Here is a 24,356-nt window from a genome sequence, read left to right as displayed (position 1 = left end):
TGCACAACCAACACAAAACACTGCGATTGCGCAATGGCTATTGCGACACGTTGCTACAAATAATATTAAACTTAAGAAAAACTTTCATATTATTACAAATTTTTACTTCTATTATTCAGAAAGTAAATAATACAATCAAAACGATTTATTTAACGATTCGATTTAGTTAATGCGCGTTAGAAAATCCACCGTTTCGAGGTTATAAACCTCGTTTCTAAAGTGGCTGTTGACGTCACTCACTCCTTTCTGACTTCGGTCGCCATTATAGTAGGTAACGTTTTTGGAAGTTGAAGGGAGAACAGAACACCTGAAACAAAATGGTAAGATACATCGCTTTTCAATCTACCTAAATCCTTAAATGCTGGATTGTTTTGTTTAATTTAAATCTATTATTTATAAACATTTATTAATTGAAGCTGGTTTATTTTGTAATTTCTCATAACATATCGTTTGAGAGATAAGCCTGATGTTCGCCATTTTGTTAGCGTTAAAATAACTAAAATAGAGCATTTATATGTGTTCGTTTCCGAATTAAGTGATATTAAAACGTTATTACGTATCCGCAGATGCTTAATTTCCTTTTTTTCCGCGAAATGTTATAAAATAGTGCAGGCTGATCCAATCAATATTTCAACTTAAATACCATTCTGTTGGATGATCGAATGTCCGATATAGAAATTAAATAAACTCTATTCTGGTTCAGATTCTATAGTTTTATTACCAAAAATATATTGATTTTAATGAAACGTGTAATTAAAATTTCTTTTGGAATTGATAAGTCTAATTAAATTTTTGAAAATGTTTGTAGGGTTTCTCATTGATAAATGGGTGTCTGTGTGTGTATGTATGTATGACTGTAAAAATGTAAGGTTTCTTTATACTGGATGGTATGTAATCTGCATTACAGTGAAGCACATAATTTACTGTATAAATTAGTACATGTGAATTTTAATGTTTGAACTGTATATAGCTGTGTTTGTTTAAAAATTATATATGTTTGTTGTGGAAGATATGTGGCAAGCATCATGCGACTGACTCTTATCGGTGGTTATGAATTTGAGACATTGACCTTTCTTAACGTTTGTAAAATAGGTACAGAGTATTTAAAACGATTTAACTGTGTAAATCATTGTAATAAAATCTTTGTAGTTGATTCTATACACTTCCCCTCTAAAAAACATTGCACAAACAGGAAGTAGCTGTACTTCTTTGAAGTGATGTGAAAAATTTGATTGTTACATACCAAGGATGGCAGACTTTTCAGTCTCATGTAGAGAGCATGATTATCTGTAAAAATTTTTGTGCCCCAAAGTATATTAGACTTCAAATAATACCAAATTTGATTAAAATGTAAAAAAAAAAAAATAATAAGACTAATTGAAAGAATGATCAGGCAGTAGCCCAAGAGGATTATTGAAAAGACAGGTATAAACCATTTCTCTTTATGTGCCATCCATTATATACTATATATATAGGTGCAAAGTTGTTAAGATTGGCAATTTCTACTTTAAGTTAGCTGTTGCTGTGTTAGAGCGGTAAAGTTTGGAAGTGCTGAAAATAAAATGTAATAACTGCCACAAATGGCAAAGTATTTGTAAAAGTTTTAAACTGCGGAGTATGTATATCGTCGTCTGTTTTGATATAATCTTTTATAACATGGGCAACGATTTTATCATTTCTGAGTAAAAATTTCACTTATATGAAGTGTTTACAGACCACAAATCATCAAAAGTAGAGCTGTTTTCTTTGTAAGTATAAATTGCTTAGTGACTTACAGCAGTTTTACTAGGCAATGCACTTTGTTTGAGGGGAGGATATAAATACCAAATTGAATTCAAGTGGGGAATGAAAATTAATCGTTGTACAAAATTAATGAAACTTAAATGGTGTATTCAGATTTTTGTCTTCAGTTATGTTTAAATGACGGTGTAATGGTTAAAACTATCCTTATTTTCATTTAAAATAATATATTTGTGTATGTAAGAATTTGCAATCACTACTAAGATTTTAGTTGCTTAAATTTATATGAAGCCATTTATAAGAAAGTATGTAAAGCATATTCCTGAATGAAGTTTAGAATCATTTGTGTGAACTATTCAAATTAAATTTGTTTAAAAAATGAATTTAGTTTCCACTTCAGATGCAACCTGCTATTGTATTGTTATGAAATACCTGAAGAGACTAGGTAATATCAGCCAACATAAAATTAACCACCTCCAAAGTAGAAACTAATGTGTTTAATGTACTTGTATAATTTCAAAGAGAATAATTTGGCTAAAAAGTTTGCAGGTGTTTGCTATTGCATTATACGAGGAATGTTCCAGGTGTTTTGATAAATTTTATTTCATTACAATACAAAGTTTATAATGATTGTACTAATTATTTTAGAAACAATGAATCTAGTTAGATCTAAGAAAGTGTGAAGTTGTGAAATAATCCAATACTCGAGATTAGATTGCACATCACATTTGAAGTTTACTAATGTGTGAGCTTAGTGTGTGTTTAATAAAACTTCAGGGTGAGTGTAATTTTATCAAATGTTTATCATTAAACTAATGTAAATTTTGTTTGTTTTTAAAATACAGTGGAACCTCACTTAACGTGCATAATTCGTTCCAGAGTCTTACTCGTAATGCAAAATACTCGTTAAGCAAAACAATTTTTCCCATAGAAATTAATGTAAAATACGATAATGTGTTCCATGCCGAAAAAATTTTCGGCATGGAAGCGTCGAAAATTTTAATTTTCGACGCTCTACTGTATTTTCAAATTATGTTGTATTTAGATGAATTTTTTGCAATATCTGTCATATATTTCTGTTTAATAATTCATTGTTGTTCATGCATTTATTGTCTTTGGACACTTCTATTTAAGAAATATCTACTGTATCATGAGTCACAAAAGGACGTGAAGCAAAAAATAGACATTTTACAGTTAATACTGATAGATTGCAGATAAAAAAAAATGCAACATAGCATTAGTATACACATGATACTTGTGTAGTCACAATTTAGATGACCTATGTAGAGGTGATCACATTGATATATGTACGGTGTGTTCAACAATTTTAATGAGTAGGTAGATTTGTAATGCACATTCTAAGAAGTTGCACTTAATTTTTGTAAGCATGCTACAATCACTTTCAAATTGCTATTTATTTGCACATTGACGACTATTAATGTTTGTATAGATAACAAAATCTGTATTTTCAAATTACAGTAGAGCTGTTTTTGCAAGAGACTGGTTTTAAAAAATTTAAGCAGAAACGTAAATAATATAGCTTATCAACCATAAATCCATATTTATATGTTACCCTAGGTATACAAAATGGTGGCTTGTCTCCGATTCTAGCAATCAGAAGACATGGAACAGTGGGGACGCACATTCTAACCTAACCTGTTCTAATAAATTACCATAATTATTAGCAACCAAATTATTAGAATACGTTAGGTTAGAAACTGCGCCCCCACTGTTCCGTGTCTTCTGATTGCTGGAATCGAAGATGAGCCGCCATTTTGTATACTTAGGGTAACATTAATCGGATTTTATTACAGAAATGTTCTGCTACATTACAGTGAATTAGACTTTTACAGTATTATCTAGACACTTCTATTCTACTTAATCTGATTTTTATGCAAAAAGTTCTGGTTTCGTTAAACAAAACCGCAGATTACAATCTGTATTAAAATTTGTTGAAGACTTAGAATATTGCGATGTATTGATAGTGTTAAGAGTTTATCTGAACATGATTTTTGCAAGCATTGTTTCTAGTTAACTAAGAAATTTGTAAAATCATTTTTAAAGTAGCCCAGAATTCTGTGAACAATGACATGAAATTTTGTGGTTTTCCTAATATATTAAAATTTTCAATAGTATGTGGTTGAAAAACTAAGCAAACCCGTTTTCTAGCTGTAGACACTGATTTCTGGCTACTGTAGTGAGAAATTTTCTTAAATGAGAATGTTTTATACAGGAAAAATTAACTTTTTGGGGAAACTCCTTAAGTTTTGTATTTTATCAATGGTTTCTTTTTCTAATTTAATAATCATTTAGTTCATTAACATTCCCAAATTATGAAATTGTTACTGATATCAAAAAATACTAAAACCTGCCTTTGCAAAGCTTTTAAACAAGACCATGTATCAATGCTGCTCAGTCAATTATCTTAAAAATTTAGATAAACTAGTTTTTGAGCTGGTGTATAAATGTTTGACTTCAACGAATAGTTTAATGTTACTAGTTTAAATTTTTTTTTATAGATATATACAAGTCCTCAAATCAGTTAAAGGTTAATGAACTAAGTTTTTTATATTTGACAATGAAGCAATTTTAGATGTGTATAAATGTTACAGGATATTTGAAATAGGGTGTGTTTTTTTATGCAGCGAAAGTGTAGCAAAATGACATCACGAGCAGTGTTGGCCATTTAGAAATGGGTTTCAGAGGATTAGCTGTAAAGTGCTTCTCAAGCGCTGCATAAAAAATGTGCCCATAGTGACTTTTTCATTGATTGCTTTGCATACATATGGTCAGTACCAATTAAGTTTGCTACTTTCCCAGCTGAAGTGTGCTTTCCCATGTTATCAAATTTTTATTGAGTTTATAACCAAGAATTTTATTTGAAACTACAGTCGAGTCTGCATAAGTCAGCACCCGGATAACTCGACACCATCGGTTAAGTAGTCAGTTTTCTGTGGTCCCGGCCGACTTACATAGGCATTAATGTTTAAAAAAACTCCAGTTTACTCGACACCATTTAATTTGTCACCACTGGATAATTCAACATACTTTTGCTGTCCCACGCATCGATAAGTCATCACCCCTCCTGAAAAAATGAATTCACTCTGCACCTGGGGTGCGAACTCATCTTTTTTTCAGGAGGGGGAGTCGATTTATATATATATATATATATATATATATATATATATATATATATTTACACACATATACATATTAATAAAAATGCCTTAACATTTTATGTATTTTTATGTATAAAATAACAACAGATAAACAAAAAGAAAATATACAGTCTAAATCAACATCATACCAGAATCCAATTTTGCATTTTCTCACGCTAGAGGCATTGAGAATTCTTAGACGTTACTTGCCGACAATTGCGAAGATGATGTTTTCAAGGCATTCATAATCGTTGAAAAAGTCGAGACGGTCAAGTGTTCAAAACAAACAACACTAAACGAATTTTTCAGTTTATCTACAGAGTATTTGTAAATGGAGGACATGATGTATTGTAAGCTTATACTAACTGTATAATGCACTACTGTATTTTATTAATTGTAGTTTTGTGGGTTTTTTTTCCAACTTCGCTTTAGTCATCACATCAGATAACTCTACACGTTTTCACTTCCCATTCGGGTGTCGACTTATGCGAAGTCGACTGTACTAATAATAATTTTTTGTCTCTAACTTAACTGGGATCAAAAGTTGATTTTTCTGACACTTGATGATAGCATAAAAAAGTGTTTACAAAGAATGTTGTAACCCTTTTTTCTCAAGGTGCCACTGCAAAAAGCAATGATATGAATGTTACTAACTTGAAGGTATCCACTGAGTAGCCAATATTTTTTTTAAATTAAAATTTAACTATGAATAAAGTCGTCATTGGTATGTAGTTAATACATACACAAATTTGCACATATACTGTAATACCTTTATGAAAATTCCACTATTTAGATTAGCATCATTGCTATGCTGTAAAACTTTGCATTTTTGGTAACTTGTTGCCACTGTACATATTGTCAAGTTTGCCAGACTACTGTATACAAAAAGCAAATTGATTTTTGGAATCAAGTTATTTTTCTGATGCTAAAGATAAATTTGAAATAGTATATTTTTGTTATTCTGCTTCACGATGAGGCAAGTGAATTAGTTATATTAGAATTAAATCACTGTTTTCATTTAAACAATTGACTTTCATCTGTGGACTTGAATATTAACTTAAGTGTACAATTGATGTTTATAGAATATAGACATTTGTTCTATATGATGATTTATTTTAGAAATGGTTCATAGGTGCTGTTTCCATTAATGAAATATCTTTGTGCATGTTTAAGCAGTGATTGTGGACTTTTCTCTTTGCTTTTCAAGTCTGGCCAGCAACTTCACCTTGCATTTAAACAGACTTGTAAGGTTTCTGAATACAAAGAAATTCATTGAATAATTTAACTAGGATGAAGCTGTTTTGATTGTTTGGGTGTCTTTTCTGGACATTGCTTCCATCTATTATCTAATGAACTTTGTCCATATAGGAAGATGCCACATTATAGCTTTGTCATACTTGGAATATGATGTATCTTGTCCCTTTTCCAATAAGATGGTCAAAACATTTTTCATATATATATATTATATTTTAGCATTGACTTTGTTGGTCAGATTTCTCTTAAAATGCTAAAGTACAACAACCTGTCATTGCACGGTCATCAACTTTCTTTTGGTCTTGATTTTTTTTTAACCTAATGAAATCTTGTGATAACATCCTTTGTCATTGCAGTCTTGTACAAGGAATCATGCCTTGTCTAAAAGAACAGCATTCTGTGATCTTTGACCTGCTAAGTGATTCTTATAAAGCTTGTAATTTCATCTGATTTTCCTTGTGGGATTCATTTAGCACAAGAACTTGTCTTCTGTTATTTAGCCCAGTTTATAGTAGATAGTGTGGCTAACTGTAGAAAAATTCAGGATACTTTCCTCAAACTATGCCACAGCACATAATCACATTTTTCTTTGAGTAGTATTTAATTGTAGATAGTCAAACTGCTTTAGTTTATCACAGACCAACTCCTGATTATATTACTAATTGTACCCATTCTGATGCATTCACTTCCTATCTGAAGTATGTTCAGGGTCACCCTATCACTTTCATATTTTGAAATTTTCCAGAAGTGATCTTTCTAAATTCATACTAAATTTTGAACCCATGTGTTTGATTGAGAGAGATCTACTCTAATAAATAGTTATAAAATAACCCTCTGTTCTGAAGAGTAGTTAAAGTTACGGGCTTAGACAAATTTAAACGTGCATTCATATTCTGTAAATCCTATGTAGCATCCCTACAATTTTACTTACCTACAATGCTGTTGTATTTAACATTGAACTAAGTTCAAGTATGTTTAGATTTGCATCTATTTTCAGGAATACTTATATTTAGAATTTTTTAATAGTTTTATGCTATTTTTGAATGTCAATGATTTCATCCAATTCTAGTATGAATGCACATCAGCATTCCAAGTTTACAAAGATATAAATTTTAATTTCTTGTTTCAGAAATATTTTTACATTTAGTTAACTGTGTGAAAATTTTTCAGGTTAACTTCACCGTAGACGAGATCCGGGATATGATGAACCGGAAACGGAACATACGTAATATGTCCGTTATTGCCCATGTAGATCATGGAAAATCAACTTTAACTGATTCACTTGTTTCTAAGGCTGGAATCATTGCTGCTGCCAAAGCTGGTGAGATGAGATTCACTGATACAAGAAAAGACGAGCAGGAAAGATGTATTACAATCAAATCTACGTAAGTAAAATATTATGTTAACATTTAACCCTTAGAAAAAATTTAAGAGCAAACCAAGTGTGCACAACGCATTTCCTGTCGTTTTAATGTGTTTGGCCAATGTTACATAAGTTTATTATTAGTAGAAAATGATAAAAGTTAACTCACGCCAAAGTTGCATATACTTCTGATAAGTAGCACTGAGTTCAGCGTTAACGTAGATTCTTCTTTTTATTGCAAGTACTTTCGACGAAAAATTACGATCGTCGTCTTCAGGCGAATGTGGAAAGAACAAATTTGAAAGAGGCACGTGCCGAACGTTCCAAACCAATAACGGAAGATTTTCGTTGGCGAATTTTTAAAAATACTGTATTCTTTTAGCGTTCGGTAACTTCGCTGGTTCGAAGGAGATTTTAAATCGGCACGATTGACGGTGCATGCGCTGAAAAGCGCACACGCTACGTGTGCGCTTGTCGGCGTGTTTGAGTGTTTATGCGCTTGTAAAGAGTGACCCAAATTTCGGGCAAGTCCAGGGTGGGGACGTTGCATGCCTCTGCTGTTATTGTGAGGATCGCTTCCCAGATGAATATTATTTTTCTATTGTTGGAGCTTTTTAGGAGCGCTGTTTCTGACCAAAGCGGAGTGTAACCTTGTAGAACTTTTCTGGTCAGCTCTGTTGTTTGCCTTCCTTTATTTATATCATCCTGGTGTTCCGCGATACGGCAGGCGATCATTCTTGCTGTTGCCCCTATATATTTCTCTATTTCTCCTGTTGTTGGATTTTCTAGTGGCACCGCGTAGACCCCGATTTTTCTAATGTGCTGATTTTGTCTCGGTCGTTGGATACTGTCCTGTTGGATGGACCTGTCTAATATGAAACTGGAAGACTTTTGGGAATAAGTTGTATAACATCCTGAGGAAAGTGGAATTTTTTTTAGCATAACAGGGAAATTAGGTAGGGAAACTATAATTCTTGTTGTTTCCACATTCGCCTGAAGACGACGATCGTAATTTTTCGTCGAAAGTACTTGCAATAAAAAGAAGAATCTACGTTAACGCTGAACTCGGTGCTACTTATCAGAAGTATAGTTTATTACTAACTTAACACAAGTTACTATGAGTAAAGAATAAAAAAAATGCAAAGTAACAACAAACTGCATTGTTTTGAGTACAAAGCAATTCTTTAGAAAAGTTTCAAGAATATTTATCTGTTAACTTATTTTAGTATTCGGGGCATAGCGTGTAATTTTATAGGTTTGTATGGGTACATGTGTTCACTATTAACATTGTAATTGCATTTGTGTCAGATCAAGATCGATGCTTAACCACTCTGCAGTGATCGACAGATATATCCGTCAAGGGCGATCGCGTGGCAGTAGTGAATGTCTATATCCACAAAGAAATTTTGTGGATATTGCCAAACATTACTGCAAAAAAAATTCACAAAAAAGGAATTATATGACAATAAAAAAATTTTCTTTACTAGATATAACTGTTTTAAAAAATTTTTTGGAACAAATAAGAAAAATGCATGGGAAAATTCTTAAAAAATTTTCCATGTTTATTCTCCACTATATCGTAGTAGCTTCATATCTGACTAACCCACTGTACAAAGGTTAATTGAGTTGTGCACCTCTGGTTTAAATTATATGCTAAAATTCCTCTTATTCTTGGCACTCCTTTACCATTGAAAGGTAAAGTATGTGAATGCTATCAGGAGGTAAATTAAACGAAAAAGTCTTCGGAGTTACAGATATTATTCTGTATTTCTTCCTCGAATTTTTCAACAAATTTAGCAGAATTTTATTTTCTAATGGATAACTTAAATTTGTTTTAAACACTAAATTTTAGCAATTGTTATTGTTGAAGTAACTTCATTAGTTTTTTAGAAATAAGTTTTACAGGAAAAGTAATTCAGTAAAATCTACTTAAAATGGAAAATCTTGGAAAGGGATGATTTGTTACATAAAATGCTATAAACTGGAAACCTGTCTAATATGAAACTGGAAGACTTTTGGGGATAAGTTGTATAACATCCTGAGGAAAGTGGAATTTTTTTTAGCATAACAGGGAAATTAGGTAGGGAAACTATAATTCTGTAATTTCAATTGAGACCCACTTTTTCAGTCTTTTCATTCCCCTTTCAGAATGTACTCTTATCTGGAAAGTTGTACAGTAGCATAACATTACTATTTCTCCCCAACACTAGAAGAGAGTTAATAAATGTTAATCCTCTGTAAAATGAAAACTTGTTGCGATGTAAAATTCCAGCTAGTGCCGTTGCATTCCATTTTAAGTACATTTTACTGTAATATTTACTATAATAATCTTGTGAAAGTTATGTAAGGATGTTCCAATGACAATCTTGTCATTGGAACATCCTTACATCCTGTCATGGAACATCTTGTATTGAACCAGATGAAATGTGGAATAAGACTTGTTAAAATAAACTTCAGAATATCAAATCTAAGTAAAAACCATTTTGTTTTTTCCTCACATTTTGCGAATGTAGCAAAAAATAGATAATTTAATGATGTCTTAGCTTTGTTTTCACCATACTTTCATGTACTAACTCTCAAATACAAATGTGCCAGTATTAGCACATTTTTTGGAAATGTGCCATAAATTTTGATTAGAATTCATTCCTATTTACAATGTGTAATTACAGTGGAACATTGTTTAACGAGCATAATTCGTTCTGGAACATTACTTGTAATGTGAAACACTCCTTAAGCAAAACAATTTTTCCCATAGAAATTAATGTAAAATATGATAATGCATTCCATGCTGAAAAAATACTTAAATACACTACTTGCATATAAGACTGTTTTTATTCATTTTTCACTGCTTCAAAAATCTGGGTGGTCCTATACATGCGAGCGAAGGATCCTTTGCATTTTTGCAATAATTTTTGTGAACCATGGATAGTTCATGCTGCCATTATAGCAGAGTGCTAGAGAGGTTGCAGTGAATGTTGCTTTTAAAGAGATGATCTGAAAATAGCTGGGGCCGTATTCTGGTCATCTGTCATCTCTCAAGAGCCAGTCGTTGATTGGCTAATCATTTGTTTACGTCTTGAGAGATCATCGTGTCTCTCTAAATACAATTCTGGACAACTTTTTCTCTCTTCGCTTCTCTCGTTTATCAGAGACGAGCAGATAGTTGTCTTTTGCCTCAATTTTGTTATATCCAATATGGACAACTCGATGCTACTCATGCTGTACAATCGTATTAAAGAACATTCTCTATCTCTGGAAAAAATATTTCGAGAGAGAAAACTTCTGATTTTTTTCCAGTACCTACACTTTTTTTTTAATTATCCTACATCAATTACTGAACTATCGAATATGATGATGATCTTAACTTAGATAGTTAAGGAGAAATTAGATGGTAATATTTCGAAAAATATCTAAGTAAGTGTGCTTTTTTAACTTAGGTTATTAAAATTTTTATTTGTTAAGAGACAAATTAACATTACAGTCTATAAAACATTATAAAAACAAAAAACAACTTTGTCGAAATTACGTGCTTTCCTTTCCACGTGATCCATGATTACGTACTCTGCATTTTCATAAATTTTACAATTTCATTGGTTAAAATTCTATACCATGTTGCATGTGCAGATAACCCAAACATGTATAATCAACCGAATAGAATTGTAACGACAAAGACATGTTTGTTACGAATGACCAGAATCGCCACTGAGTATGAGAGACGAATTTAGTCTCTCGCTTTGACGTCATTTGTCGGTGAAAGAAGAGACGAGAGATAAGTGACCAGAATACGGCCCCTGGTCACTTAGCAATGATTATAAATGTAGTTATTTCATATTTGTTAAATTGGTATTTTTAATGAATATTTGTACATTCTGAACCATTAAAAATAAACTTTTTCCTGTCGTGTGCATTATAATTTTTTGGTTTTGCTACATGGGTATCAAGTGCATGGAAAAGCAATCTTCAAAAGCTGATAGCAGTCATTCAGGAAATACTGCATTTTAAATTCACTTGACAGATCAGAGGTCAATGCTTTTGGAGTAAGAGTGAAAAGGAGAATTGTAACGAATCTTCGGAGGGCAACTCTGAGTAGACAAAAGGTCAAGAGAACATGGTTGCTTGCCTTAATACATGCATTTAATGACAATTTATTTGTGATTAAATGAAATAAAATTAGAATTGTATTAATAAACCTAATTTTTTTATTTTGATCTTTAAAGACACACCTTGTCCTATATGCGAGATCATCTTGTACGCAAGTAAATACGGTATTTTATGTATAATGTTTATTCAAAGAAAATTACACAATATACATTGTTAAGGAGCATGAATCATCATTATTTCTTCTAGCACGGGGTGAACCAACCTGGAATGCAAATTTGATTTGCAGATAACTAAAAAAAATCACTTAATAGCATGATGGAGCATGAGCACAATCCGGGACTTTCCCTCTCCTCATCACTTGTTATGCGAAACTTAGCTCATTAAGCGAGTCATTTTTTAAAAAAAAATGATTTGCTCATTAAGCGAGGTTCCACTGTATGTAAATTGGTTGGGTGGGGATTTTAAGAACTTGGCACTCAAATTTATGGTTTAAATGGCACATTGCTTTCCAGAATGTGTATGTAGAAATTAGTCCATTATGTGAGAGTGGTGTGATATTTATAGTTATTTAATAGTGTATATTCACAGGAAGTAGTAATTTAAAACTGCAATTGATAAGATTTTCCAAAGAAAATGTGCAGTGAAAATTTTTTATTCTATCTTTGAATATGACGTCTCTATCAAAACTGTTGGATTTAAGATAGCGATTCAAATAAGCTTAATAAGTTATGTATTTAAAATTAAAATACAGTAAAAATTTATTCTGGAAAAATTGATATGTAAAATTGCTGTAGGTACTTATACATTGACCATAATTCAAATTCTATTGCATATTCAGGCTTTGAATCAAATATTTTGTTGGTTTAGATCAGGGGTCACCAAACTTTCCACAGTCGGCCAGATAACTGAGAGAATGACGAGCACGGGTCGCATAACCCTTTTTTACGGCTGGATGGCCAAGCGGTCAAGGTGGCAACCTGGGGACAGTATCAAATCCAGACAGGTCAAAAAATACCCAGGAATTTTTTGGGGGTAGTCCGACCAGATGTCAGTCCTGTCCTCACCACCCGAATACACAAAAAATAAAGAAAACAAATGTATTTATTTACCAATACACAAGAACAATGGTTGCAGCAAGCTTGTAATTGCTTTTCTTAGAAACTTCATTGCAGGTATTTACACAAAAAGTGCTGATATCCAAAGTAGCCAAATTTTTCATTTCACTGATTTTCCTAAAAATTATATTAACCCTTGTACTTCCATGGAGTCTATGGTGACCCCAAGTCTTATGTTTTTTACAAAAATGTTTTTCATTTTGTGACTATTTTTTCTCAATTGAGCCTGTCCAAAAAAGGATTCTCTATGTGAGGCTTTATTCTGCAAGTTACATTAAAACTTGTTACCATGGGGTCAATGTTGACCCCAAAGTTCATTTTTGATTTTGATGCATATCAGTGTTTTTATTGCATATGGTGCATTTTGTGTGGAATTGTTGAATATTTGTTTTTTTTTTCTGATTGACCTTGGATGAATCATTATTTGAGAAACTGCTGGAATTATGCTGCTCCTCCACTTGTGTTACATCATCATCCTCGAAGTGATCTTCATAATTATTGTACAAGACATCTTTATTACTTCAATATCTATAACCCACTTTCTAAAACAACAGATTGTGAATTTTACTGTCCATAAGATTAGAATTCTCGAATTTGATCCCAAACAAATATGATTTAAATAAGCATTTCTAATAGGACAAATGATTGCTTTGTATACTGGGGAGGAATAGGAAACAATGAAAGTTGGTAGTCTTTTTCAACGTTTTTGACATTACTGTTTTTATAAATGTACATGTTACAGTAAAAACCCGTTTTTAGTGAAAACACATTTTAACTAGTTGAAACTAGTTTTTACTGGATGTCATTGTTATAACCCGTTTTGTCTAGTTAAAACTAGAATTTACTGCTGTACATGTTTTGATTTTAGATAAAACTAAAATCAAACATTAACTTTTTAACTTTTAACATTCTAAAAACTAATTTTAGCTACATAAATATGTTTGGGGGAAATAAATAAAGTGATGATTGGGATTAAAACATTTGTATTATTTAATACAATATTTATTGAAAATATTGGTCACACATCTGTGTTATTAACAATAATTAACCCTTTGTCCCTGAAGGCACCGATCGATCGGTACCCTGGCTTTTTAAGCAAAACTTCAAGGGTACCGATTCATCCTTACTTTGGTAAATATCAATTTTTGTAAAATTTGTTAACAACAGATATAATCTCGTTCGATATGAAGTGAATAAAGTATAATAATTCATTATATTAGTTGATAGCAGTATAAAATTTTGATTTCAAACAAATGTTTGATATAATGTGCGATAATTTCACAACGAATAAACATACATGCATAAGTGTTATATGGAATTGTACAAAAAAATATTCTACGTCTTTCTCGCTCAGTACCAGCAAACAACTATGTAACTAGACAATGTTAATTTTCACAAAATGTTACGAATTATCAACTTTGTGTCAGTTCTGATATATATTATTTTTTTCTCATAAATTTTTCTAATAAAATGCATTGAAAAATATCGTATTTAAAACTAAAGATATTAATAAATGTGATTTTTTTCATATAGATATAATGATAATTTGATTTTTGGTGAATTTTTAAATAATATTGCCTGACTGACCTATATTGCCTTAGGAGGGATTGCAAAATAAACATAAACACAATGTCAGGGGAAAAGGGTTAAAGCGATACAAAATTCATCATACTCTATAGGAATGTGTTAGCTGAATGACCTTGGTCGAAACAGTTTTTACTAAGCCATTTTGTTAAAACCCGTTTTGTCTAGTTAAAACTAGTTTTAACTCAAATTCATTTTTGACGAGCAGTAAATTCTAGTTTTAACAATGATATCCAGTAAAAACTAGTTTCAACTAGTTAAAATGGGTTTTTACTGTAACATACACATTTTTCATGCTCTGAACATTGATTTGTATTTAATGTGCTCAAGAATACAATAATAAAACTATTGAAAGTTAGCATCTTTTTTGACAGGACAATTCAAGATATATTACATCAAGTAGTCATGCTGAGAAAGAAATGAATTATATATATACAGGTACTCCTCACTTTATGACCTATGTGCTTAATGACCAGTTGAGTTTTGACCTGCAATTTGGGGAATCCCCTTTCTCAGCTTGAGTCAGTCAGTGGTGAATGGTGACGTGTGCACTGAGCATATTATAGGCTTGCTATGCACTTTTTCAATCAGTTTCATTCGGACAAGCAGTCACTGTGTAACTTTTGTAACCCCAAAATAATATAGATGTCAACGAAAAGAAAAAGTATGGCATCATCTGGAGAAATTAAGAAACAAAGGAAAGCTTTCTGAATTTATGTCGGAAAGCTATTGATATTGAAATGAAAATAAAAATCATACAAGACTACAAAGCTGGTAAAATGGTTAAAGAAATAGCATGTGACTTGAAATTGGCACGTTCGACAATTTCAACGATTTTAAAGGCTAAAGATAGAGTGAAATCATCGACAGGATTTAAAGCCATAATAACTAGGCAGAGAAAAGGTCTAATGAGGTGGAGAAATTATTGGCAATCTGGTTTGACAACCAGATGCAAAATAATATGCCAATAAGCTTTTGAATAATTCAAGCTAAGGCACACAGTATCATTGAGACTGACTGAAGGCATGTGAAGGTGAAAAATCAACAATCATTTACAGCAAGCCATGATGGTTTCAATGGTTTAGGCGGAGATTCAACCTGATAATTGGAGAATCAGCAGTGAGGTGGCAAGTGTGGATGTAGAAGCAGCAGAAAAATTTGTTGACAAATTGGATGGAATAATTAAAAAAGGCAGCTACTGCTCGGAACAGATACTCAATGTGGATGAAACCAGGCTTTGGTGGAAAAAAAATGCCTAAAAGGTCCTATATGCACAAAGAAGCTAAAGCAATGCCTGGTTTCAAGGCTTTAAAGACAGAATCATGTTGTTGGGAGGGAATGCCACTGGGTTCAAGTTAAAGCCTTTCTTGATCTATCGCTCTGAAAACCCATGTGCATTAAAGAATGTTAGTAAAAAGTCTGCCCGTTTTACTATTGTGCAAATAAAAAGGCATGGATGATGCAACCTTTATTTGAAGATTGGTTTTTGAACTGCTTCATACCCTCAATTCAGCATTGTTGTTTGAAAATGGCAGTTTCTTTTTTAAAATTATTTTCTTTCTTGATAATGCTCCAGGCCATCCACAGCATCTTGATGATCTACACCCAGACATAAAGGTAGTGTATGGCCGAGACTCCACTAGCGTAAAAACGGGCGTAAAAGCTTTTAATCACGTGACCATGATATTTTACACTTGAGCCGGTCGTAAAACCAGTGTAAAAGCAAGTTGAGCAGTATTCAACTTTCGACGCAAATATGGTCACAAAACGGTACTGTCCACCAATCAGAAGTCAGTGAAATTTAGGTCATTGTGACACGGTGCGAAAATGGCAGAAAATGGCTACTCTAGAATAGATCTGGAAAGATTTATTGAAAACATTGAAAGTATTCATGTATCTACAACAAGAGGTATCCCAATTATAATAATGGATGCCTAAAACACGATATGGACGGCCAAAGGAAAATCCTTCAATTTAGAGGAGTATATAATAAAAAAGCTAAGCTTATGAGTACTCTATATTATCTTAATACGATAATTAAAGTTAATATATGAAAGTAAAGATATTATTTTTACTATATTTGTACTTATAGTACAGAAAAACTCAAAATATAATCATTTTCTTGTATACATGATATATCAATATAAACCATAACTTCGACAGCACCGTCGCCGTAAAAACTTCGCTAGCGGACCTTTGCTGCAATCCAAGCACAAACACAAAAAGGTCATGTGATTAAAAATTTTTACGGCAAAGGGTTTTATTCCTGTTTCGATGCTACTGGAGTCTCGGCCTATCTTCCTAAAATCATAATTGCTGTCCTACAGCCAATGGATCAGAGTGCTATAGGTACATTCAAAGTATTTTATTTGCACACAACTTTTGCCCAAGTTATAGCAGCAACAGAAAATGATGTAGTAACCTCTGTGATTTTTGGAAATCATACAGTATTTTAGATTGCATTAAATCGGCTTGGGACGAAGTGACAGGCAAGTGTATGCAAGGCATATGGAAAAATTGCATAAAAAGTTTCACAAACAATATCAAATCGTTTGACAATCTTGAACAATCTGATGTAAGCCAATACATCACCAACTGCCGTAAATAATCTGGCTAACTTTTGGATATATACAATTAAAGATTCGAAATAAATTTGGCACTTGAGGTAGATGTTAGGTGCCATCTCTAGTGAGTTTTTATTTGAATCTGATGTAATTCAAACAATTGCAGGCCTTGCCAATGCACTTAATTTAGATGTTGAAGTGGAAGGCATTGCTGAATAAATGGATTATGCTGATGGAGAGCTAACAAATGAGGATTTAATAGTTAGAAGCGATGCAGCATTTGGAAGAAGTGAAAAGGAAATTCACGGTACATGGGTTAGCTTAGATGTGGCCAATAGTTTCGCCCCTGGGCCAAATTGGAAACTTTTTTCACGGACCAAACGAAATATTAAAATTAAAAAATGTTAAATGAATTGTTTTTGTATTTAAGTAAATAAATGTTTAAATATATTAGTATTGTATTTCTGTCAAAGCACACGAATTACCAAGTTAAATTGAATATTGCCTGTGTATCTTGAATTACTGTCTAACATACATTATTTTATGATAAATATTAATATTTTAAATTTATCTTTATTATTATTATTTTGGCACTATCACACAGATGAGTACAAAAGTTGTAAATCTCTACAATGGAATTTTTTTAAAAATAAAGTAGTATTGCAAATTCATTTGGCCAATTATTGGAAATTAAGTAGCTAATATTGAAAGATTAATCACGAACCGCATAAATTCATTAAGTGGGCCATGCCTGGGTTAGCTGGTGTTCTCTCCAAAATTAATGTGGCTATGGATCTAAATATTGAATGTTTTAATGAAGTTGAATGTGGGATGAGTGAGCTTTTGAAGTGCTATAGAGAAATTTATCAAGAAAAAAAAGATGATTACAATGCAAACCACAGTTAAGAGTTTCTTTTCGACTGCCCTTGACCTCTGCCCTTGAAGGTGCAACTTCTATATGTCCCAACAAGGTCCCTACCTTGTTGGGACATTACATTGTAAAAAACACTAGAGTAGAGAGGAGTATCCTTAACAGGAGGAAGCTGACAAAAATCACCAAACAAATAAATAATCCACCAAATGGCTCATCTTTCTCGGGGTTTCTCTCTCTCAATCTTCTCTTGATCATGTAAAGCATTCTTGCACCAATCATTCAAATTTCATCAATGATGATGAATTTGAGTGACTTCATCTCAATCCAGTATCTGTGCAGCTTCTCCATTTAGAGATCAAAATTTCGTACTAACGATAGGAAGACGGAGAGAATGGATCGTAAATCCATCAATATTGATCGCTACTGCTCCACGTTTTAAAAAGAAAACTTTTACACAACAAATATAAAAAATAAGTTTAAAAGTTTTCTTTTTAAAACGTGGAGCAGTAGCGATCAATATTGATGGATTTACGATCCATTCTCTCCGTCTTCCTATCGTTAGTACGAAATTTTGATCTCTAAATGGAGAAGCTGCACAGAGAAATCCATACTGAAGGGGTCAAAACAAATCACGTTTTCCTATCTCCAGTTCTACAAAAATGGATCATTTCTGAGAGTTGAAATTTTAATCAGTTCATCCTTGAGTGGTGGTGATGTCATCCAAGAAAATTTCATCAAGATCGGACAACTCATTCTAGAGTTATAATGTTGACAAGGAATGCATTTATTATTATATATATGTATTTGCAAATGTCATGTTCAGCTGATAATAGCTCCAATTACTATGCCAGACTAAAAGCATAGCTACCCAAACAAGTTACTACTACTAAGCTGAAATAGTGTTCATTACACACATACATAGTTTAGTGGCTGCCAACAAAGTATCTTTTTCTCAACATTAATCTATTTTCTTTTTTTTTTTGTTACTAAAAAGTATTTTGTAACTATCTTATGACTAAGGCAATTTACTGTACATTTATTTTGGTATTTTTTCAAGAAAATTGCTCACTACTGGCATACGGTATCTGTTCTCAGTTTAACTTTGTTTTCACCCATATATCTAGGTGTCCTTTGTCATAATGTCATTGTTTAAACATTCATATTTTGAAATAATTTGGTATCAAAATGAAAAATTCTATTTTATGTTAGACATTCTGAACCAATGCTAATTATAATTCTAACCATCAATGTAAGAGAATAGTCCCTAAGTTAGATGGAAACATTTTTTTGGCTATTAGTTTTTAACAAGGATGTTGTTTTTATAATTTTAAAATGCATTATCATTTTATACATATTCTAGACCTGTGCAGTTTTGTGTGAGAAAATGCTTGTCAAAGTCATTGTGTATTTTGGAATGCTGTAATTTGCAGTAATGAAAAAAGTATGATCTGATTTCAGAATGATTGTTCTTGTATTCACGAGCTATTTTTATTCTAGAATAGCAATAATTTTGTAGTAATAGTAGTAGTAGTATATAAAGTGCAATTTGTGTGAAAAAAAACTATGATCAAAACTGAAAATTATTTGAGCAAGATTTAATTCCTGTGAGACTTGTGCTATGTGCACTATTATATAAACTAGATAGTGCTTTTTTAATGACAGGAGATTACTGTTTATGGTAATCATACCCATTAGTATTTGCTTTATCCAAAGTATAACTGAGGATGTCGACAAAAGATTGCTAGAGGATGTGGAAGATTTTTTTCCTGTAGGTTGCAAAACGCCTTCAGAATTTCCCAGATCTTTGATGCTTGTTTGATTTGACATATTACTATTTCTAGAATATGATAGTAATTTTTAATGTGTGATGTCAAATATTTTAATCAACTATTTCATTATCAAACAACAATTCAATTGAACTGTAAAATGTGTGCTTGACATCCTACTCCTTTAACCTTTTTTTTCTAATTTTGAGATTACTTTGTCATTTTGGCCTTTTTTTTTAAATCTGTCAGAATGCATGCAAGGTTTATAGTTTGATTTTTTTATCTATCTGTAAAATACAAAATACTGCATTAAAAAATATTTTCTTTATTGTATTATATTGTTGGTATCTGACAATACTGTAAAACTCGTTCAGTTCAGTCACACCTTGTCTGAAAGATGGTTTTTTATTTTACAATCACTGAAGAATTAGTTCTTACTATAAATTGTTGGCTACTTTTAAACTGATTTATCAAGGAATTTCTAGTACAATTTGAGAGACTTAAGATTAATTCAGCAGCAGCAATCAAGAAGCTTCAGAGTTCTTTTCATGTTTGAATTATGAATCATTAGGTGTACTACAAATACGATATACTTCATCCGACTGTCCTTTATAAAAGGCTTCTTTTGACTATTTTTCAGAAAAATGGCTTGCTTTTTGGTTTTTATTTCATTCTATTCCATATACAAACTAATTTATAACAATACAGATAAATACTGTGAGTGAACATTATTCTTATTGACTGTTTCAAACTAAACTCATGGGTGAGATGCCACAATTACACTTTCCATGTTATACTGACTAGCATACTTAGTAGAAAACATGGTGGGCAGCACATTGACGTACATTGTTAAATGTTATGGCTATCCTCCTCCCCATTTTCAATGGAACCTTGACTGGACAGCTAAATACTAGCAAAAGTGTCAACAATTTGCACTTAAAAACAAATAGCTAGCAATCATTGAAATTATAATTAAATTTCTTATAGAATAATAATTAAATGTAAGGGTATTTTTGATAAAATAGTGTAAATACAGCAAGCCCTTGCTTAACACCATTAATAGGTCCTTCAAAACTGACATAGAATGAAACAATATACAACAAAATAAGTTTTACCATTAGCTAATTAAAATAAACAAGATACAATCCAATTGAATTTTTGCAACCTCCAGAATTTAATCTCACCTCATAGAATCAATTTTACTTCTTATACAAAAAATTCAACTGCTGTAAATAATTACAAATGTATTTCCTTGATGATAAGGAAGGACTTGCTGTAAATGTCTTTACTAGTGAATTATAGGTTAAGTGCACAATTAGCTGAATTAAACAAAGGTTAGTGCTAAAATGTTTGCCTTTTATAATGGTTAATTGTATTGCTTGTATAATTTTTGCACACTTATGTAATTGTTCAAATTTCTAAAAATATGTAATTAATCGTCACTTTACAGGGCAGTTTCAATGTATTTTGAATTGGGTGAAAAAGATTTAACCTTTATTAAAGAAGAAACACAAAAGGAGAAGGACATTAAAGGTTTTTTAATCAATTTGATTGATTCTCCGGGTCACGTAGATTTCTCATCAGAAGTAACTGCCGCTTTACGTGTAACTGATGGTGCTTTGGTTGTTGTTGATTGTGTGAGTGGTAAGTAAAATATGATCTATAATAAAATTAATAATTGCAAAATTTCTGGTGTTGATGTCAAATTCTCATTTTAATAGGTGTCTGTGTACAAACTGAGACTGTGCTTAGACAGGCTATTGCTGAACGTATTAAACCCGTACTTTTTATGAATAAAATGGACCTTGCTCTGTTAACTCTCCAGCTTGAAAAGGAAGACTTATACCAAACTTTCCAACGTATTGTAGAAAATGTTAATGTTATCATTGCAACTTACAATGACGAAACCGGGCCCATGGGAGATGTTAAGGTTAGCATTTTTCTGGTTAGCAGTAATGTCGATGTAACATTGTGTAAAATTACAACTTTATTTTAGGTTGATCCATCTAAAGGAAGCGTAGGATTTGGTTCCGGTTTACACGGTTGGGCATTCACTCTTAAACAATTTTCCGAAATTTACGCCGAGAAATTTAAGATTGATGTTGAGAAATTAATGAACAGATTATGGGGAGAAAACTTCTACAATCCTAAATTAAAGAAGTGGTCTAAGAAATGTGATGAAGGTTACAACAGAGCTTTTTGCATGTTTGTTTTAGATCCAATTTATAAAATATTTGACGCAATCATGAACTATAAGAAAGAAGAAACTGCAAGGCTGCTTGAGAAACTGAATGTAGTTTTAAAAGGAGATGATAAAGACAAGGAAGGAAAAGCCCTGTTGAAGGTAATTTTAGAATTATATTCCAAACGTGCTTAAAACCTTTATAATAGTAAATGTGTGATTGTTGTATATTTTGATAAGCTTCAGATAATACAATTTCTCAATTTAAAATTTACAGGTTGTCATGAGAACTTGGTTACCAGCTGGAGATGCTCTTCTTCAGATGATAGCAATTCATTTGCCGTCTCCCGTGACGGCACAACGCTACCGTATGGAAATGTTGTACGAAGGTCCTCACGATGACGAAGCAGCTGTTGGTATGTTTTTTGAATTTTTAATTTTTGTATAAATGAGACAATTTTAAATCTGATGTATTTAACCATGCAGCAATCAAAAATTGTGATGCTAACGGACCACTCATGATGTACGTATCAAAAATGGTTCCGACATCTGATAAAGGAAGATTTTATGCTTTCGGTCGTGTTTTCTCTGGTACTGTTTCTTCGGGACAGAAGGTCAGAATTATGGGACCTAACTACACACCAGGAAAGAAAGATGACTTAGCAGAAAAGGCTATTCAAAGGTTTGTTCCAAAAGATTCATAACTCCTACCACTTGTTTTCCTGTCCAAAAATTTTATATTCAAATAACTTTCAGTACTGAAAAATGTTTTTCATTTTAATTTAGAACTGTTCTTATGATGGGTCGTAATACAGAGCCCATTGAAGATGTTCCATCTGGTAACATTTGCGGTTTAGTTGGCGTAGATCAATTTCTTGTAAAAACTGGCACAATAACAACTTACAAAGAGGCTCATAACATGAGAGTTATGAAATTTAGTGTCAGCCCCGTTGTGCGTGTAGCTGTAGAACCACAAAATCCATCAGATCTTCCAAAGTTGGTTGAAGGTTTGAAGAGATTAGCAAAATCTGATCCTATGGTTCAGGTAAGTCATCTTGGTCAGTTCCTGGATGTTAAGAGAACTTTTTTCATGATTTATTATTCCTCTTAGTGTATAATTGAAGAATCTGGAGAACACATTGTTGCCGGTGCCGGAGAGTTACATCTTGAAATTTGCTTGAAAGACTTGGAAGAGGATCATGCTTGTATTCCACTCAAAAAAACTGATCCAGTTGTATCTTACCGAGAAAGTGTGTTAGAAGAGTCTAGTATAACCTGTCTGTCTAAATCTCCTAATAAGCACAATCGTCTATATATGAAAGCTATGCCTATGCCTGATGGTCTTCCAGAGGACATAGATAAGGTAGTAATGAACTTTTTAATTAAGAAAGCATCTATGTGATTGATTATAAACTTTATTCTTAATTTTAGGGCACTGTCAATCCAAGAGATGATTTTAAGGCTCGAGCTCGCTATTTATCAGATAAATACGAATGGGATGCTACCGAAGCACGTAAAATCTGGTGTTTTGGTCCAGAAGGAACAGGTCCTAATCTCCTAGTAGATGTAACTAAAGGTGTTCAATATTTAAATGAAATCAAAGATAGTGTTGTTGCTGGTTTCCAGTGGGCTACTAAGGAGGTGAGATTTAAAAGCTTAAGATTTGTTGTTCAATTAAAATGTTTGTTTTTAATTAAAATATACATTTTAGAGTGCACTATGTGAAGAGAATATGCGGGGTGTAAGATTCAACATCTATGATGTCACGCTTCATGCAGATGCTATACATCGTGGTGGTGGCCAGATTATTCCAACTGCTCGTAGATGTCTTTATGCTTGTGCACTTACAGCCTCCCCGCGCATTATGGAACCAATTTATTTAGTAGAAATTCAGGTGAGTGTCTTCACTCCGTGTGAATACTTTAAAATTTAGCACTAACTTCTGGCTGTCGTTAGTGTCCCGAAAATGCTGTCGGTGGTATCTACGGCGTTTTGAATCGCAGAAGAGGTCACGTATTTGAAGAGTGCCAAGTTGCAGGAACTCCCATGTTCATTGTAAAAGCTTACTTGCCAGTAAATGAATCATTTGGTAAGTATTGTTACTTGATACTGGTAAATTCTTGATTTGGTATTTTAATTATGTAATTATTTGCTAGGTTTTACTGCTGATCTCCGTTCCAATACCGGCGGACAGGCATTCCCTCAATGTGTATTTGACCACTGGCAGATCTTGCCTGGAGATCCAATGGACGGAAAGTCTCGCCCATACCAAATTGTCATGGACACAAGAAAAAGAAAAGGTCTAAAAGAGGCTCTTCCCGACCTTGACCAGTACTTGGATAAACTATAAATTATGTGAAGCTTAGACCAACATGCTGTTAGCCTGTTTTGTTGATTGAGGCATTTTTGGCCTGGGAAGATTATATATATATATATTATTGAAAGATGTGGTTTACCACAAGCAGCAGCATGGCCTACTTTACAAGCATTGAGCTGCACTGTGTATAGTCCAAGTACTGTGAATAAAAAAAAAGTTAAACTGCATCATGAATTGCTGCAATTCAAAGAGAATCTCATTTCTTTGAGGTCATTTTTTTCATCCAAAGTGGGAAGTAAAAGTATCAACTAATGAAATTATAAATTGCCACCTAAGTT

The 24,356-nt window shown here is 32.5% G+C and overlaps 1 protein-coding gene across 1 annotated transcript; it reads left to right on the top strand.

The window, feature by feature from the left end:
- Positions 1-219: 219 nt before the first annotated feature.
- eEF2 (eukaryotic translation elongation factor 2) lies at positions 220-24,252 on the top strand. Its single transcript, XM_067265426.1, has 13 exons — positions 220-320; positions 7,323-7,537; positions 20,970-21,163; positions 21,241-21,449; positions 21,516-21,863; positions 21,979-22,117; positions 22,188-22,383; positions 22,488-22,746; positions 22,813-23,064; positions 23,133-23,342; positions 23,413-23,595; positions 23,658-23,790; positions 23,858-24,252. Exons 1-13 carry the CDS (start codon positions 318-320, stop codon positions 24,049-24,051), a joined length of 2,535 nt encoding a protein of 844 aa, XP_067121527.1. The 5' UTR covers positions 220-317; the 3' UTR covers positions 24,052-24,252.
- Positions 24,253-24,356: the final 104 nt, after the last annotated feature.

This window comes from Centruroides vittatus, unplaced genomic scaffold, assembly GCF_030686945.1.
Source record: "Centruroides vittatus isolate TY-2023 unplaced genomic scaffold, ASM3068694v2 contig_2210, whole genome shotgun sequence".
Taxonomy (NCBI): Eukaryota; Metazoa; Arthropoda; class Arachnida; order Scorpiones; family Buthidae; genus Centruroides; species Centruroides vittatus.
This window is presented reverse-complemented; position numbering and strand designations above follow the sequence as displayed.

Excerpts from the sequence above, each read along its gene's own strand:
- eEF2 (XM_067265426.1), top strand. Across the intron at positions 23,065-23,132 it reads TTCCAGAGGACATAGATAAG|GGCACTGTCAATCCAAGAGA; the intron begins GTAGTAATGAAC and ends TCTTAATTTTAG. Across the intron at positions 23,791-23,857 it reads GCCAGTAAATGAATCATTTG|GTTTTACTGCTGATCTCCGT; the intron begins GTAAGTATTGTT and ends ATTATTTGCTAG.